Source organism: Arachis ipaensis, chromosome B8, assembly GCF_059453495.1.
Source record: "Arachis ipaensis isolate K30076 ecotype BB chromosome B8, ASM5945349v1, whole genome shotgun sequence".
Lineage (NCBI taxonomy): Eukaryota > Viridiplantae > Streptophyta > Magnoliopsida > Fabales > Fabaceae > Arachis > Arachis ipaensis.
In genome coordinates, this window is record NC_142443.1 from 137,426,842 (window position 1) to 137,446,120 (window position 19,279).

The following is a 19,279-nucleotide window of genomic DNA, read 5'->3' on the forward strand; positions in this document are numbered from 1 at the left end:
TTTGATGAGTTCCAGATTTTGATTATTTAAAGTTCCTTTCTAGTAAATAAATAAAGTGGTGCAAAGTAAAAAAGCTCGTATTATCTGTGCAAGGTAAGAACTGGTACAAGTGGAAAATACACGAGGGGGCTACTTCATTCAGTATTGGGTCAAGTCACCTAATAGGAATAGCAAGTGATCATCCACAGGGATAAGTGGAAAAAGGAAGAAAAAATATATACTGCCGCTCCATAAATATTCCTAAATACTTGTTACATTTTCCGTAGGAGAAGCATCATTTTCTTTCATGTCCAATTTGAAAGCTTGCCTTGTAATGCGGTTTGTCTGTTTTCTCAATCTAACATTGTCCATGAACAAATCTGCAATGATCTTTCTCACTTCATCATCACAGAGTATACCATCTTTAATTTTATTGGTTTTATCTACACTAGAAGCACCACTTCCGTAGTCCTTCCCTAAGTTTTCTACCTGAAATTTGAATGGAGATTATGTAACCATGTTGAGTAGCATGGAACATAAAAATGGTTACAATGAACTGTAAAACTACTTAATTGGTAGAAACAGTAAACCACAGATAAAAACATATCTTGTACCTCTCGTATTAGGAAGTCAATTTGTCCATCAGATGCTGCTAACTGATTAAAAGTCTCACTTGATGATGAACTCTTGATTGTTGCCCTATCTTCATCTTCGCTAGGAAGATTGACATCGCACTCTTGAAGCTGGTTGAAAAGAAGCCGGGATTTTTGCAGCAGCTCTCGCCAAGCAGTTTCTGTCTGCTCCCTCCTCTCTCTTTCTAGTTGAATAAGTTTCTAAATACACAAATGCAACACAAGCAAAGCATTATATTTCGAGTAGATATTTATGTAAAAGCTTGGAAAGGAAGGAAACTTAATAAATGCATGATAATAAATTCAAAATACAAGGAAAGGAAATTCTAGAGCAGACAAAGAATTTTGTTGTGTAGGAAGAAATATAGATAATATGTTTTTGAAAATAAGATTTCTTTTAGTTTAGTTGTAAGCAAACACAAACGAAGAGATTTGAAGCACGGAAGAACATCCAGATAGATGTAACCATTTACAGGTTGATAACCTACCTCAGTTTCACACTTTTCCTTTACTGACTCACTAAGCTCCTTCTTCAACTCCTTTTGGGTATTACGAAGAGATTTGACCTCTTTAACCAGAATCTTAACATCTGCTTTTGACTTTACTTCTAGCTCCCCATACTGTTTTGACAAAATTTCCAGCTGCTCTTTAGCAGCATTTAAATTCTGCAACAGTACATCTTTCTGCTGAACAACTGCATCCTTTGATAAATTCTCACTTGAATTTCCACCCTGTATCTCACCATGAGTCATTATCAAGATCAGTTTCCTAGAAAGAAAATGTTCGATAAATGTGGAGCAAACCCAAATATCATACCGATTCAGACTTCAGTTTCATCTCCATTTCGAGTGACTTCCGCCGGAGTTCCTCCATATCCCACTGCATTTGCGTAAACCTTTCCCTCTCAATCAGAATAGCCTGCTGCAAGTTCTCCTTACTTTTCTGTTTGGTAGTTTCAAGTTCTACTTCCAAATCCTTGACCTGAACAGATCCAATCAGTAATTGCATGTGAATGCAAGAGTTGAATCAATACACAGATTTTAACGAAATTTACCTTCGTTGTGAGGAAATCCTTTGCAGCTATCTCTTGATTTAATCTGACTATAAGGTCCTCCATATCAGTTTTTGCACTGACTAGCCTTCGCTGCATGGTTAAAAGAATCCTGTTCAATTTATTGCGTTGATCTAGTGGAAGGACTATTTGACCATCACCAGAAGACTGTGATTGTGCACGGCCCATAATATCTGTTGGTCTTGAAACCATAGCACCTCCAGGAACGTCATGAGAACCATCACCAGATGAATTTCGAAATCCAGAATTAGACATATCACTACCTCGTATTGAGCTACCATCACTCCCAATACTCTCAGATGAAAGCTTGCGAGTGTGATTGATAACAGGAGCATGCTCAGTCTCAGAGAAAAGCTCCATAGAATTATTAGCTAAATGTGAAGCATTATAAGAATTACCATTATTCTTTTCCTTCTCTGTAACATAATTGACATGTCTGGCATTTACTTTATGCCTAGGAAGGCCTTCCAATTGCTCTAGAATAGTCTGACCCATGAACAAACCCTCATCAATATTTGATATACCGTATTTCATAAGCTTTTCCATTGGATTTGTGATCTCTTCATCTACTGTTAGATCATCTGTGCCGCCTTCAGAATTGTCATCACGTCCAATTCTTGGAGTTCCTAGATCAGATGGCTCATATGCTGTATCACTACCATAATCAGAGGCAATAGATGAACTTCCAGCAGCCAATGATAGGCTTGAATGGAGAGGTGATTGAACTGAATAAGCTCTGTTATTGGAATCAGGATCTGATTCAGAGCTCTGCTGGCTTGCATCTTGGAAAGCTGAGGGGAAATTCAGGTACAAGTAAAAAAAAAAAAAAAAAAAACACTTGAGATAAAACCAATACGTGTACAAGGCACAATAAATGTAGAAGACAATCACATACAGGATCTAGCAGCAGCTTCTAGTTCAAGAAATGATGCCACCGCAGCGCACCTTGATATATCAATGTCAGACAAAAGTTTGGTGATCCACTCCTCCAATGAGGACTTTCTCTGTAGGAAAAGTAGTATGTAAAAATATATTGTGCTGATTCGACTCTTTCATTCACATATAACTGTCTACAACTGCAAGGTAGCTCGCTCAACCCAATTTAAATTAGAATCCATCTAATTTTAGATGGAGCTACCTGCCTATTGTTCATAGCATTGTAGATAACTCAAGAAAATAGAAAACCCCAAGTTTAAGATTTAATTATTCAACATTACATATACAAAAAAAGAAAAAAAAAAAGAAATGCATTTAATGAGTATTTAGAGAAATTCTTCTGAAATGATTTGCAACTTATACACTTCAATCTAAATAAGGAGTAAATGGAATGGAGTAACTTTCACCTATGTATTGTATGCTCCATAATCCCCCAAAGTATACTTTATCCAATTCAAGTATTTGTTGAATGTCAGGGGTAAAACAAAATTTAGATGGAAACGCATGAGGAAAATTATTGTGGCTGCAGTCATACACAAAAAAATAGGACACTTCCTGCTGTTATCTTTAAGAGAAAAGTCCACCAACTCAGAATCATCCACTATCCAGGACTTTAACAAAAGTCCAGATAAGAATAAATGCTCTTTAATTAATAATTATTAAGCATATTTCAATCTTTTTGGTAAAAAAAATTAATGGAGTCCATTTTTAGAGACAAGGCATGCAGATATAAAGGACACACTACTAAGCTTCAGTTGCCACACATCCAGGCATATATTCTCACGACATCTTATTATATCAAATAGACTAAATTGAAAGAAAATTCAAGCAACATGCTCTATGCAGATCCATGGTGACAAAGAACTGTTACTACAGTAAGTTTAAGGCATTTCCAACCTCTTCCAACAAAGCCCGGCTTTTCAATCGCATGAGTCCCTTGGGTGGTGCTGGAGGGATATTTTTCCTGGGAAACTCCTTTTTAACCTAAAAAGACAGCATGTGGAAAAATATTGTACACATCAGTAACAAAAAAGATGCACAATCTTGATCTAGCTTTCTATCTATCATACAGCATGCACACACATGCAAAATTTCTAGGTCTCTAGGTTTCTTCCTCATATCTACCATCGGTACAAAAAAGATGGCTTCCCTCATGTTCTGATGTGACATTGCAAGCACACACTTTTTTTTCAAAATTTCCCAGCAATATCTCTTTTGCCCGTCAAAAAGTAGGCATCAATATTCCTTCAGATTTGGTTTGGCTCCAACTTTGGAATTATGGAAATCAATTCTCTAATAGCATTTTAATTTGGATAGATATACAAGGTTGAATCTAAATACCATGTGCTAACTACTCTTTCAATTGGCATCCCTCAATAGCCCAGCCACTTGTCTATTCATCAAGGGATGTTCATTCATTAGTTATGAAGCATGGACACTTTGCTGAGTTGCCGTGTCTACATGTTGGACGCATTTCGGACACGCCACTCATTCGACACTCGTCCAACGGGTGTCTTTCGTGTCCAACTGTGTTTTAATAAAAAGAAATAAAAAATGCTTCTCCGGTGCATCATAGTTCATTACTAATGCCTTTTGCATTTTAACAAACAGTTTAGATGGCAATAGAGTGGACCCCCCCCCCCCCCCCCCCAAAAAAAAAAAAAAATTTGTCTCATTCTTTCGTATGCGTCTTCACTATTAAATTTCAGAGGCACTAGAATAAATTTTCAAGTGGGTTTATGAAAAAATAAATCAATGGCTTGGCAATAGAGTTTACCACTAACACAGGTGTACATATACACACAAAATCATATTACCAATTGATTGCCATACTCCAGGTGAAGTAATTACATGACAAGAAAATTAAGATTCAATTGTAAAGCATAAACTTACATCGGCAAACAACTTTAGAAAATCATTGAACCTTCTAAGTACTACATGCAGTGTTGTAATCCCGTCTGGTGACTGAATGCCAACTTGCACCCTGTAGAACTGTCCCTTAATAATGTTAAAAATTAACACTGACAAAAATACTACATTGGAATATGGACAAGCTATAAATTAAAGCTTAGACACCTCAGTTAGTGTTTTAAATATCCCTCCTTTACATTCATTTGTTCTGCTCTGTTTAGAATAATGTTATTCCAATTTAAACATTTGAACGAGCTGAATAAAATGCCTATGAAGGAGGAATCCACTTTATTATTTCTCAATTAATCCAACCCATCTGCCATTGACAGCATAAGCATAGTACTGCTAGTTTGCTACTACTCATCCCATTAGTTTTGACATACTAGGTACTATTTGTTATAATAACGGCAGAAGGAACCATCAGGTAGCAGGTTTATTTGGTAGGGATTAACAAGTAAAACACAAGGGTACTCTTAAGATCCCATTAATATATGACTATAAAGACAAATGCTGCCATATTGGCATGAATGTATTATTCTTAAAATAATTATGGCAACATTATAAGAAGACTCCCACTGCATGCTTAAGGTGGTAACCCTATGCACAATAATTAGAAAAAAGAACAATAAAAAATTTCACACTGGTTACGTATTTGAAATTGAGAGTATCCTGTAATATCTATACCATTATACAAGAAGTTCCCGACTCCCATGTTGGTCAAACATTATAGTTTAGTTTGACATTTAGTATTAGTGTGAACTAACTCATGTAATATTATACTTCTCTGATTACATGTGCAAAAAGTAGGATTTGTTCCCCATTACATCTCTCACCCATTCAATAATATAGTCTCAGTACACCTAGAAATATTTAAGACCGACCATATAAGGAATAAGATAGGAGTAAATGATGATTTCCAATTGCATCAAAATTCAAAAAAGCTCATATACTTCTAGTCCTTACTAATACAAAGCTGAAAGGTCGTACAAATAATACATAAATCTGACCATGAATTAAAAACAAGTTATTTATCAACTTTACCACTATAGGATCTGAATTCTTTGATTTCGGAAGGAAAACCCAAGAAGGTATTGTGACACAGTAACTCCAACCAGTACGATGATTGTGTGGCCATACTGTATCTCGCCCATTCTGTGCAATAGGGTTTCTGAATTAGAAAGTAGTCCACACCAAAAATAATAAAGAAGAAACTTTACAAAGTTTCCAATTTCTTCATGTAATAAAAGCCAAGAAGATAGGAAGCATATAACAAAAATTGGAAAATGGTAAACGGAGATAAATTAGCCAATAATGGCAGAATATACAACACAGAACAAACATATCTGAAATGACAAATAAAATTGAAGAGAATTCCTTGCAAAAATGAAACTAAAAATTAATGGGAGAAAAATGAAAATGAGAGAGCCACCACTGATCCTGTTTATATGACTACTTTAGATTTTCAAAATATTAGATAAATTGAATATGTATCTTCCTCAGAGAGAAGAAAAAAGCACAAATCAATAGCTTTGTTTTGCCATTCGCTGCAAGCCCACATGCTAACTATAAAAGGAAGGGTCAACACACTCTTTTCAACAAAACACTTCCATGATAACTGAACTGAGTCCAGTGTTGTGGTAAGGTACTAATTGACTCCAGTAACGGTATCAATTGACACTGAATGTGATTAAAAATGAAGCAAAATATAAAGATAGACTATACATGAAGATTCTTTGCTCAAATCAGATGGCATTCCAATTGATCAATGAAGTGATTTCTACAATTCCACACCCTAAAAGCACTCACAAAGTCACACTCATCGATGCTAAAAGAATAGATACAGTTTCACCACGATCACGCGCAAGCTTTCCGCATCAATCAATCCAAAACCACTGAACCTCGAAATTGAACTCGCTATTTTAACTGATGAAGTTGATCGAACTCGCCAACATAAAAGATAAGAAAAGGGATAAAACTTGCACAATTGCGTGAATAAAAAGGTTAGAATTATTAAGCAGGGAAACTAAAAAGCCAACCCATTTTCGAGGTGCGGGACTCCAATCCATGCCGAGAGGCAGCGGCGAAGTCCCATCGTGCCTATGTTTCGGAGGACTCCGTCTCTGCATCATCTTCCTCTTCGTTTCCTCACCTAAAATTCGCTCTCTCTCTCAAAAATTCCAAGATCATATCACCATAACAATCAGAATTCAGAATTCAGTATTCAACGGCTATTCCCAGCTGAAATCGGCATCAGAATCAGAATCGAATCTCGCAATCAGAACAACAACGCGAAATCGGGATTGAAACTAGGGTTTGGATGATCGGATCGGGAAGCGGTGACAATAGTGGCGCACGTTAAGAGGAGAAGCGGCAGCGCGGCTAAGAGACGCCGCGAGCGCAGTGAGGGGTACGGTGTGTTATATGTTGGGAGTGGACACGTGGCGGGTCCAATGAGAAAGGAACAACTCAGATGGAAAATGTGTCTCTGAAATGTCAATAGTGGGTTTTTGGTTTTGGAGGTATGAGAAGATGAGAATGAATGAAAGTGGAAAAAACAATGGAGAGAGCCACACACCTAACTGTCTTCTTCAGTAATTGCACTCAATCTTTCTCAGGGACGATGGCGATTACCGAAGCTACGAAGCTCACACCTTCTGTCTTTTTCGCTTTTTTACCTCTTTCTTTTTTATTATTTCTTCTTTTTTGTCCCCACTCCGTGATCGGGGTAATGGGCCTGGGGTGGACCTAAGCCCAAGTAGTACAAAAATTTAAAACAAAGCAGTAGGCCCAATTTTGTACAAACCTAATAACCAAACCGGGAATCTGGTGGGTCCATTCTGAATATGCATACTGATTCAGTAAGGTGTTAGAGTTAGAGGCTCCCCCTCGATCATGCACTCTCATATAATGAACTTAATTAATAACTTGAGAATTCAGCTAAAAGTATGAGAGTGTATAAATAAAGTAAAATCCTAAGACTTTATTTAGTAATCTAATTATGAGAATTTGAATATGAACGTCATCTTTCTAGAATTCCAATTTAAATATCATATATATGTATATAACATTATAACATTGTGTGAAATTGAATATCAATGCATATTGGTGGCTGGCCATAATAAATAAAAAAAAAATTATTATTCTATTAATCTCTAAAATTTCACTAAATTTATAATTAAATCTTTAGATTTTGTTAATTAAATTTTTATACTACTTTTAATTTTGTAATTTAATTATTGTCAGTGTAAAAAAAATAGAATTAACGGAATATTTTTTTGTAAATTAAAGGTGTATGTCCTTAATTAAAAATTTAATTATATCTTTGATTTCATATTTTTCAAGAGAAATATTTTATTAATTTTAATATTTTTTATACATAAATGACCTAATTATAATATTAAAAGTAATATAAAAACTTAATTAAAAAAATATAAAAATCTAAATTTAAATTTGGTAAAATTATAAAAACTAATAGAATAATTAAACCTAAACAAAACCGACAATGAAGCAATAATTTACAATAACGCTATTCAAAAATACTATGTGTACACAAAAAATTAGTCATCAATTAACCAAAATTTATTTATATAAATTTATGTATTATTTAATTTATTTTTAACGTATATGTCATATTTTAACGTATATTTTATACCAATAATTAATTGAACATCTATTTTTTAATACACATCAGATATGATTGAATTCTGTTTATGATGTTTTGTGGACCAACACAAACACAGAAGGGTTTTGATTGGGATCAATGGGATCCAAAATGAAAACTTGAAGCCATGGAGATGGAGTCACATCCCCTTTATTTCACATTCACCATCCACTCAAGAGTTTGACTACACTCTCTCTAATAAAGCTTCTCTTTTGCCATAGTCGGTGTTCACCTTCTACTATCAGCAATTCAATATGGATCACTTTTTTGGGAAGAATAATTTAGTGGCCGAAAAGGAGAATTAAGTGATTCTCATTCTCCCCCTAAAGATTCATCATCCATCAGCTTTTAAAAGCAACAAACAAGAATCATCTCATCAGCTTTTGCTCTATGGAATGTCCTTGTAACAAATTAATAACCAATCAAATCCAACAGTTTTGGTTGCACAAATCTTCCTATGTAATATACATTTAAGTAATCAATACATTTTTGTTAGGATAAATTATGTGATATTAGTCATTTGTAAATTTGGTAGAAAAAATTTAGGGACGAATATATTTTTAATTAAAAAAATGAAGAATTTGATAGTATTAACTCAAATGTAAAATAAATACAAAAAGAAAAAGATGAGAACCGGTATTACTTTTTAAACTATTTGGCTCAAACCACACACAAATTTATTTCACTTTAGTTTGAGCAGATATTCTAAAGTTTTCTTTAATCATCAGTTGAGTAAAAAGAATTCATGATAAGTTAGAGTAGTTGCATATACTTACTTTTTCCCCTTAATTAATAGTTCTAAATTCAAATTCTAATATAATTAAGAAGCTGCTATAACCTCACCTAAGATAAAAAAAAAATTGGGTGTGACTTAAAAAAAATAGTTGAGAATATAAATCTTAATTACTTTTCTCGTGACAAAAAGTATTCAATACAAGAAATTATTAGAATAGCGACTAATTTTAGCGATCAACAAAATTAGTTATTAATAACAACTGTTTTAGTGATTGATATAAGATTTATAGGATCAAAGATAGTTGGTCGCTAATTTCATTCAGCGACCAATTTTACCAATTAATAAAATTGGTCACTGATAGCCTATGATGCATGAATACTGATACGGATACGGATAGGAGACACGACACAACACGGAACACGCAGACACTGGAATTTAAAATTCTTATAAGACACGGAAACACGGTATATATATAAAATATAAAATACTTTTTAGATAAATTGTAATGATATTTTAGTATTTTATTGATATTAAAATATAAATTAATTTTTTAATTATTTTTAATATCTTTTTTAATTATATAAAGTATTTAAAATATATTTTATTTTAATAATTAACAATATATACTATTTCTAAACTTATTTCAATAATACATGTTAAGAATAAGACTAGACACGCTGACACATAATGATATTAGGTGTGTCCAAGCATGACCGGAGAAATTTTTTTTACTTTTTATTAAGATACGGTTGAATACAGAAGACACACGTGTCAGACGAATATCGACGTGTGTCGTGTCTGAAATATGTTCGATACGAATACATGATAAATCAAGAAAGTATCAATACTTCATAGCTAATAGCAATTGATTTGACGGCCGATAAGTCTTTTTTATGACTAGAATAAAGTTAGTTACTAAAATCGATCAATATTCTTTAATTTTGGGACTGAATTAGCAACCAAAACTCCATTAACTAATTTAAGGAATAACATAGTATGGAATGCCCTTTTCCTAATGTTTCCAAAAGTGGCATGAAATTTATTCTTAGTTCAACATATATATAGCCAAGAGTTGCAAAACTTGACTTACTTTGTTTACTATAGGGACATAATCTCCAAGAACCTTTTAGAAAAGACCAGACACAAATACACAAGTTTCTTTACCACTTTTTCTTGAAATGCTCATTTAAACCGAAAAGGGAAAATTGATTCATCGATATTGTACAACAATTTAACTTACATTATCATGCATCAATCAAATTTAACTCATTCAAGTCAATTATAATGTAAGGATATAAATTTATGCATGCAAAGAATATAAAAAATATTTTTAAACCATAGAAGTTATTATCTCACAATATTAGTGATATTGTTTACATCGTGTAATTGTCCTCAACCACAAAAATAAAATTTATGCAAAATAAATTTAACACTAGTGTGTCCCAAATAATTGTTATTATTGAATATTTTTTCACTAAAAATATAAAAATTAGATAAAATAAAAAATATTGATACTTTTATATGTAACGTATCAAATTCTTTAATTCTTTTGTTTAATTACTCTTGTGGTCTTTATAATTTTATTAAATTTATAATTAGATTTTTATATTTTTTTAATTGAATCTTTATATTTTTTATTTTATAATTAAGTTTTTTTTATATAAAAAATATTAAAATTAATAAAATATTTTTTTTCAAAAAATATATGGTGAAAGATCTAATTAGATTCTTAATTGTAGCTATATTTAATTTGCGGAACAAATATTCAATTAATTCTAATATTTTTTATATTAAAAATGACTTAATTATAAAATTAAAAACAATATAAAAATTTAATTAAAAAAAATATAAATACCTAATTATATATTTGATGAAATTATAGAGACCAATAAAATAATTAATTTTTTTTTTTTTACAAATTAGAAAGGCCTATAGCCATAGGTGGTTGTTTAAACAAAGTGGGAAAAACATATATAGACAGCGATTCTCTTTTATTTATGAACCATATACTTCAGTTCTTGTTGCATTGATTGTGAAAGAGAGAGGATTTTAATGAGTTCTGACTCTAACGTTGCTTTTATGTGTTTGGTAATGAGTGAAAAAGAAAACGTACAATTCCATTTACTTATTATTTAGCTATGTGGGGTGAAAACTGAAAACAATGCTTCCACTTTGGCTTTCAATTCATCATGCTCATAAATTTTCACTTGTGTGTGTCATCATGCCTCCTCTGGTTTTCTTTTTTTGCTTCCAACAATGCTGAAAAAGACAAAAAGAGACTCCATCAACAAATGTGTATTTATAGTTTCATGAATTGATGATCAGTGATTTTATTTATTTATACAAAAAATGATCTAATAATAATTAAGAATAAACTATTTTATAAGCTTTCAATTTTATTTTAATTATTAGAATATTGAGTGTGACTGATTTTATGTATAAAAAATGGATCCTATATATACCTAGATCAAATAAACTATTTTAGAAGATTACAAATTTTATTTTAATTATTAGAATATTGTGAGTAATAAGTAATTCAATTCTAAAATCCGATTAAAAATCTAGCTAGAGGTTATCCCATATTTATAAAAAAGATTATAAAAATTATATATTTTTAGATGTAAATTTATAATATATTTTTTTCTAAAAACTTAAAATTTGTAGGAAAAAATATATGGGAATGACCTAATTATATTGAACCAGATAATATATATATATATATAATTCATCCCAAAAATTAACATGCACATACATCATATATTTATACTTATATATGTGAACTTGTAATTAACACATTTAAAAGTCTCATCTACATAATTTTATATAATCTAAACCATTAACATAATAAATCCATCAAGCTCTTAGTCACCTATAAAATTATTAGTATCTTGTGAATGAAATATTTATAAGGGTTTATATATCTAATAAACACATATTATATGTATGTATATCTCATTTTTAATTCATCATCATCATCATAATAATAATAATAAGGAAAAACGAAGAAGAAAGCAAATGGGTATAATTGTGCAGAAGATAAAAAATTAAAAGCATGAATTAATAATCACAAGGTGGAACCTGAAAACCAATCTGATATAGCTAGCTATGAACACAAGGACGAAGGAAGAGATCATGCCCTTGATTTTTCACAGTTTTCTTGAACTATACACATAAATACATACATACAGTTCAAGAAAGCTGTGGAAGATCATGAACAAGATCTTTCAAAGAATTGATGATGAGAAATTTTGGTTTCGGAAGAGAGAGAGAGAGAGAAACAGAGAGAAGGAAGCGAAGATATATATACACGCTGAAAGTGAAGTGATGAGGGTACTAATGTACTATACAACTCTATGGTGTAACGTTATAATTAATTTAACCAACCCTCATCATCATATAACAGTACTTTAATTTTGATTACTTTCTATTAAGAAAAATTATTAGGGATCAGAAAATTTTTGAATTTTTTTTATTATTTTATCAGTAATAAAAATATTAAATTATTTTTAATAAATAAATTTTATTAATTTATGTGTATTAAAAAACATGAGTGTAAATTATACGTAAAATTTTGGTAAATATAAGTATTAATTATATGTTTTTTGGGTGTAAAACGTCCGTAAATATATATGTAAATTATTGTTAATCAAGTACGGATAAAAAATAATAATATTTACTGATTATGTAACATTATTCTTCTATTAATATTTATCTAACTTAAAATGTGGGTGTTTATGATAATATTATACAATAAAATTAGGCGTCTAACTATTTTTTAAACCAAATAATCTTCAATCAAATCATTTGTCTACCTCATTTTTTTCGTAAGTACATGTGTATTTTTTTTCTTTCTCCTCCTCTTTTGTTATTGTTGTTGTTTTTTTTTTCTTCTTTTTTATGCACTTCTTTTTTTTAGCATTGTCTTTTCTTTTTTATAATTTCTTCTCTTTTTTCTTTTTCCTTCTCATTCTCCTTTATTATTATCGTCGTTCTTGTCATTTTCATCTTCTTCTCTTATATTGTTTAAAAAATTAAAGTACAAAAATTTTGATGCATAACACAAACATTTTGGTACATTGCACAAATATTTTAATATATAGTAAAAAAAATTTTTAAAAATCACATATTCAAAACATTGACACTCAACTAATAAAATACGTACAATATAAAAATTTTAAGGCACAACACAAAATTTTTTAAAAGTCACATAGTCATAATATTAACTCGTCCAATTAATAAAATATATTTATACCAAAAATATGCCGTGCATAAAATTTTTTATATTGTATGAAAATATTTTTGTATTTTATACAAAATTTTTTATATTATATCAATAAATTTATAATTTTTGTATTATATTTAAAAATTTATATATTATATTAATAAATTTTTATACTTTTTAACAAAAAAAAGTTATATGATAAAAAAAAATAATAACACATACGCACATTTTTTAAATTATTTGTGCCAATTTAATTAGACTCGTTTAAAAAAACGTTTATTTATATATGTTATCTGTGTTGTGCCTTAAAATTTTATATTGTACGTATTTTATTAGTTGAGTGTCAATGTTTTGAATATGTGATTTTAAAGTCACCAAAAAAAAATATATGTTATCTCCGAACATTATATATACTTGCATGGTGGGGCCACATCATGTGTGTTCAGTGTGCTTGCATTGTGATATCTACTTTTTGTGCTCCTGCAATAAATAAAATCCAATATGCTTTTAATTAAGAATGATATTTAAACACGTTTTTTAAACCAAAATATCCATGCTAGTAATTATATCTTTAGAAATATTACTTGATAAGCAAATCAAATTTTCGTCAACATTTAACTAACTTATGAAACTCCGCCTATGTTACACTTGTGATATATATAATTGGTCCTAAGTTTGAATAAAGGAAGAGGATTGTGTTAGATTTTCGATAACTAACATAAAAACATAGTCGAATCCCATGACATGAATCAAAGACATTATTACGCTAAAACTAGGTCATTGTCCGGAAGCAACGCGCTGTATGGCTCGAATACAGTGTTAAATGAGTAAGAGCCGCTGCATCGGTACCCGAATGTAGTGTTACATGAGCAAAGGTTCCCGCGTTTTCGTGAACGGACGATGGTAAATAAGCTAGTTCACAAAGTAAAAGGTAAAGGTCGGAGCGACAGAAGGTTGAGATTTGGGACTTGAAACATAGACACTCTAACAGGAAAATTTATGGAGGTGGTGGACACCATGACAAGGAGGAAAATTAACATTACGTGCCTACAAGAAATAAAATGTGTTGGTGCGAAGGTTAGGGAGTTGGATACTTCCGGTTTCAAACTTTGGTATACAGAAATGGTGAAGAATGGGAATGAGGTTGGTATTATTGTGGATTAGCAGTGGAAGAAGGACGTAGTGGATGTCAAGAGGGTGGGAGATCGGATCATCTCTATCAAACTTGTGGTGGAGGGAGGTGCTTTTCATGTGATTAGCGCCTATGCACCGCAAGCGGGTTCGGACGAACAATACAAGATAAGGTTTTGGGAAGATTTAGAGAGTTTGGTTCAAGACATACCTTCAGGAAATAAGATTTTCTTAGGAGGAGATTTAAATGGCCATGTTGGAAGAGAAGTGACTAGGTATGAAAGTATTCACAAAGGCCATGGTTTCGGGGTGATCAACGCCGAGGGTAAAACTATTTTGGACTTTTCCTCAACCTTTGACCTTCTCATCGCAAATACATGTTTTAAAAAGAGAGACAACATCTTATAACCTATAAGAGTGGCATGACAAGCTCTCAAATCGACTTCTTCTTGTTGAGGAGAGTCGACCGAAAATTTTGCATTAATTGTAAAATTATCCCGTGAGAGAGTTTGACAGCACAACATAGGATGCTCGTCATGAATTTTCGCGTTGAGCAAAAGTTGAGAAAAAGACATCATACGAAGAACCCAAGGACGAGGTGGTGGCAGATGAAAGGTGTGAAACAAAGAAGCTTCCTAAGACGGGTAGGAGAAGAGGCAAAGTGGGATGGGAATAGAAGCGCGAAAGAGATGTGGAGGGAGATGGCAGAAGTTATTAGAAAAACAACAAAAGAAAGTTTTGGTGAATCTAAAGGAATAAGACCAAGACACAAGGAGTCCTGGTAGTGGAATGCGAGTGTACAAGAAAAGATAAAGATAAAATGGGAGTGCTTTAAAGAGTGGTCTTTATGCCACAATGCAGATAATTGGAAAAAATATAAGACGGCTAAGAGAAAGACAAAAATGGCTATAAGTGAAGCAAGAACAAGAGCATATGAGGGTCTCTACCAGTCTTTGGGTACGAAAGAAGAAAAAAAATGTATATATAGAATCGCAAAGAGCCGTGAAAGAAGAACGAGAGATTTGGATCAGGTTAAGTGCATAAAGGATAAGGATGGAGAGCTGCTAGCTCAAGAGGAGAAGATTAATGAAAGGTGGAAGAGCTACTTCTACGAGTTATTTAATGAAGGGAATAAGACTCTTTCGAGCATTGGTTGGTTATGCACAAGGGAAGAAGATCAAAACTTTGACTACTATCGAAGGATTCAAGATTTCGAGGTAAAGGAGCCTCTAAAGCAGATGAAAAATGGCAGGGCAGTAGGACCTGATAATATCCCGATTGAGGTTTGGAAGGGTCTTGGAGGAAAAGGCATCAACTGGTTAACCAAACTTTTTAATGAGATTTTAAGGTCAAAGAAGATGCTTGATGAGTGGAGAAAGAGCACCTTGGTACCTATCTACAAGAATAAGGGAGATATACAAAGTTGTGGAAACTATAGAGGGATCAAGCTCATGAGCCATATCATGAAGTTATGGGAAAGGGTGATAGAACAGAGGTTAAGAAAAGAGACACAAGTAACAGAGAACCAATTTGGATTTATGCCAGGCATATCCACCACCAAAGCGATATACCTGTTAAGAAGGATGATGGAGAGGTATCGTAGTAATAAAAGGGATTTACATATGGTTTTATTGATTTGGAAAAAGCGTACGATAGGGTACCAAGGGAGGTCTTGTGGAAGATTTTAGAAAGGAAGAGAGTAAGGATCGCATATATTCGTGCAATTAAAGACATGTATGATGGAGGCATAACTAGTGTGAAGAATCAAGGTAGTATGACAGAGGAATTTTATATTGTTATAAGATTACACCAGTGATCATCCTTAAGTCTATACCTTTTCACATTAGTCTTGGAAGTACTCATAGAGCACATCCAAGAGCCTGTTCCATGGTGCATGCATTTTTGCCGATGATATCGTCCTTATGGGAGAGTCAAGGGAAGACCTAAATAAGAAGTTGGACTTATGGAGAGAAGCTCTAGAAGTGTATGGTCTGCGCATAAGCCGTAGCAAGACAGAATATATGGAATGTAAGTTCCGTCTAAGAAGGGAAAACCCTAATATAGAGGTGAAGATTGGAGAAAATATCCTACGAAAAGTTAAAAGTTTTAAGTATCTTGGTGCATCATACAGGATAATGAAGAGATTGAATAGGATGTAAATCATAGGATCCAAGCAAGTTGGTCAAAATGATGGAGTGCATATGGTTTTATATACGACAAAAAAATGCCTTTAAAACTTAAAGGTAAATTCTATGGCACTGCTATAAGATCGACTATGCTTTATGGTACGGAGTGTTGGGCGGCCAAAGGGGAGCACGAACATAAGTTGAGTGTGGCAGAGATGAAGATATTGAGATGGATGAGTGGTCATACGCGATTAGATAAGATAAGAAACGAAGATATAAGGGAGAGAGTTGAAGTAGCACCCATTGTGGAAAAGATGGTAGAATCGCATCTCAGGTAGTTTGGACATGTGAGAAAAAGACCGACAAAACACCCAGTTAGGAGGGTGGATGAGATAGAAGATGGACAAGGAGTGAAAAGCAGAGGAAAACCTAAGAAGACCATCCATGAAGTGGTCGAACGAGATCTACATGTAAACGATCTCTCTGTAGACATGATACATGACAGAGCTCAATAACATTGTTTGATTCATGTAGCCGACCCTACCTAAAGGGACAAGACTTTGTTGTTGTTAACTAACGTATGAAGTTAAAGTTTATGAAAATATTTGATAGTCAAAATAAATTAAACAAAAACATTCAAAATTTATTTTTAGTATTTATTAATTATTATAATAATTAATAAATATTAAAAAATTTTGACTTTTTTTTTTATTTTTCTAATATTTTTGTAACCTTTATCCTTTGAGCAAGTGTTTGGATAATAAAAATTTGGGAGTCATTTAGTAGATTAGAAGTGGCGTACTATACTCATTTTTCCTCATTTTAAGCATCAATAATAATGTAATTAATGTTTAATTTTCAATATACATAAGCAATTAAGCATGCATATGATCTTACAAAGATAAAAAAAGTTTAACTAATTTGATGTAAACATTTTTTTGAATATTAATATAAAAAGAATTTAAGAAGCCCAAAGTGTTGGTGAAATATTTTCTACAGCCTAAAAAAGAGTTGATTTAACTCTCTTTTTTTCATCTGTAAAGTGTTAATAGAATTAGAAAGTTCCACTTTTTATGTATTATATCCTAACACTTATCTATTTTCTTAGTTAAAAATAATAGCTATCTTGTATCTTAAAAACTCATTATAAGAGTATAATAATGAAAATTTTAAAAATGATCTTTTAATAATTTTTAATAAAATATTTTTTATGATATTCTTAAGATATATTCTTAAAGCACAAATTAGCAAAATCTAAAAAAATTACTCCAATTTTATTTAGTCTAAATATGTGCATCATATGCAATTGAATTCAAAATTTAATTAACGTACGATTATCACTTATACATTTTATTTAAGTAGGACGATCTAATGATTTGGTGTTCAATTATCATCCTTTCCTTTGATACTGTTTTTATTAAAAAATACCATATACAGGCCAAAAGTTAAGATAGTACTAAATCTGTTATTATATATTCGTGTATGTATAAATTTATATATTATTTAATTTATTTTTAATATATATTTTATATTTTAATATATATTTTATATAAATGTTAAATTTTTTTTTCCGTATATACGTATAGTATGATTGATTTTTATTAATGTAAGTCATTATTAAAATATTGACAATCAATAAAATTGTAAAATTAAAGTGATGATAAATTAGTATAAAAAACCATTATACAATAACTATTATTTGTCATGATATTTTATTCTATTGTAATTTTATGAGTCCGTTTGGAAAGTTTTAAAAGTTACTTTTTTTAGTTTTTGACTTATGAAAAGTAATAGTATTAATGTTTGGTGCAATTTTTAAAATCAACTTGTAGCTTTTTAAAAAGTTATTTAAGTGAAGGAATCCTTAGTTGTTAAACTCTAGCGCAGCTCCTTTCTCTCTCTCTCCCGTTAAGATAAACCGCAAAACTCTCTTGAGGACCACTGTCGCTACCTCAGTCTAGGCTGCGGTGGCCCTCCTATGCTCCTGTCTCCTTTAACCTCTCCTTCTTTTTCGTTTTTTTTTTGTCTTCCATTCTTTCTCTTCCTTTCTCTGTTTTTTCTGTCTCTCTTTTTCTCCGCTTCCGTCCACACCGTTTTGCCACCTTTTTATTTCCTTCTCTCTTATCTTCTTTCTTCTTGTTTTTTGTTTTTTGGTTTTTTTCTATTTTACTTTTAAAGATTTAGATTTGAGATCCAGATCTAGATTTAAAATAACTTTTTTTTGGACTTGAATTTAGTTCTGAGTTCCTGATCTTATAACCTATATGTGATTTTTTTCCTTTTTATGGTGGTATTTTGGTTCACTTTATAGTTACGAGTGGTTCTCTAATGTTATTGATCTTTTCAGATCTTAAAAGAAAATTCTATGAAGAAATAGTTTTATTCATAGAAAAATTTTTAGAATCGGAAAATATTCAGATCTCTACAGAGAAGAAGATATATCTTATTGGCTTGCAACACATGTGTGTGGATTTAGAAACAAAAAAGATCATATTTAATTTTTGTTTCTACTTTTTAAGATTCTTAATAATCGAATATTAGGCTTGCTATCAGATTATAGTTCAATCCATAGTATATTTATCTTCTTGTTAAGTGGCGTTTGGTTTTTCTATGCTTAAAAATTGTTTTCTTCTGTTAAAAAAAAGTTATTTAAGTATTTATAGAAAAAAAAGGACCTTTTTTATAATAAAATTTTTTTATCATCACATTTCTTTTAAAATAAGTATTTTTAGAATTAAAAAATTAAATAAAAAATAGTTTATTTATAAATTATTTTTAATATAAATATTTATTATTTAAATTATTTTTTAAAAAAAAAACTTAATTAAGTTGATATCCAAACTGAAACTATATGCTATAGTATCAAACGATGA

The 19,279-nt window shown here is 31.4% G+C and overlaps 1 protein-coding gene across 4 annotated transcripts; it reads right to left on the bottom strand.

The window, feature by feature from the left end:
• Positions 1-25: 25 nt before the first annotated feature.
• On the bottom strand, positions 26-7,195 carry LOC107613059 (PX domain-containing protein EREL1). 4 transcript variants are annotated; one of them, XM_016314903.3, is made up of 10 exons: positions 6,567-7,195; positions 5,572-5,682; positions 4,513-4,611; positions 3,517-3,603; positions 2,579-2,687; positions 1,666-2,474; positions 1,428-1,592; positions 1,100-1,342; positions 594-812; positions 26-468 (listed from the first exon to the last, which is right to left on the bottom strand). In XM_016314903.3, exons 1-10 carry the CDS (start codon positions 6,657-6,659, stop codon positions 241-243), a joined length of 2,163 nt encoding a protein of 720 aa, XP_016170389.1. In that variant the 5' UTR covers positions 6,660-7,195; the 3' UTR covers positions 26-240. The 4 variants fall into 4 exon arrangements, with proteins under 4 accessions (XP_016170389.1, XP_088352093.1, XP_088352094.1 ...); XM_088495967.1 differs by having other exon boundaries at positions 4,513-4,603; positions 6,567-7,182; XM_088495968.1 differs by having other exon boundaries at positions 4,513-4,603; positions 6,337-7,015.
• Positions 7,196-19,279: the final 12,084 nt, after the last annotated feature.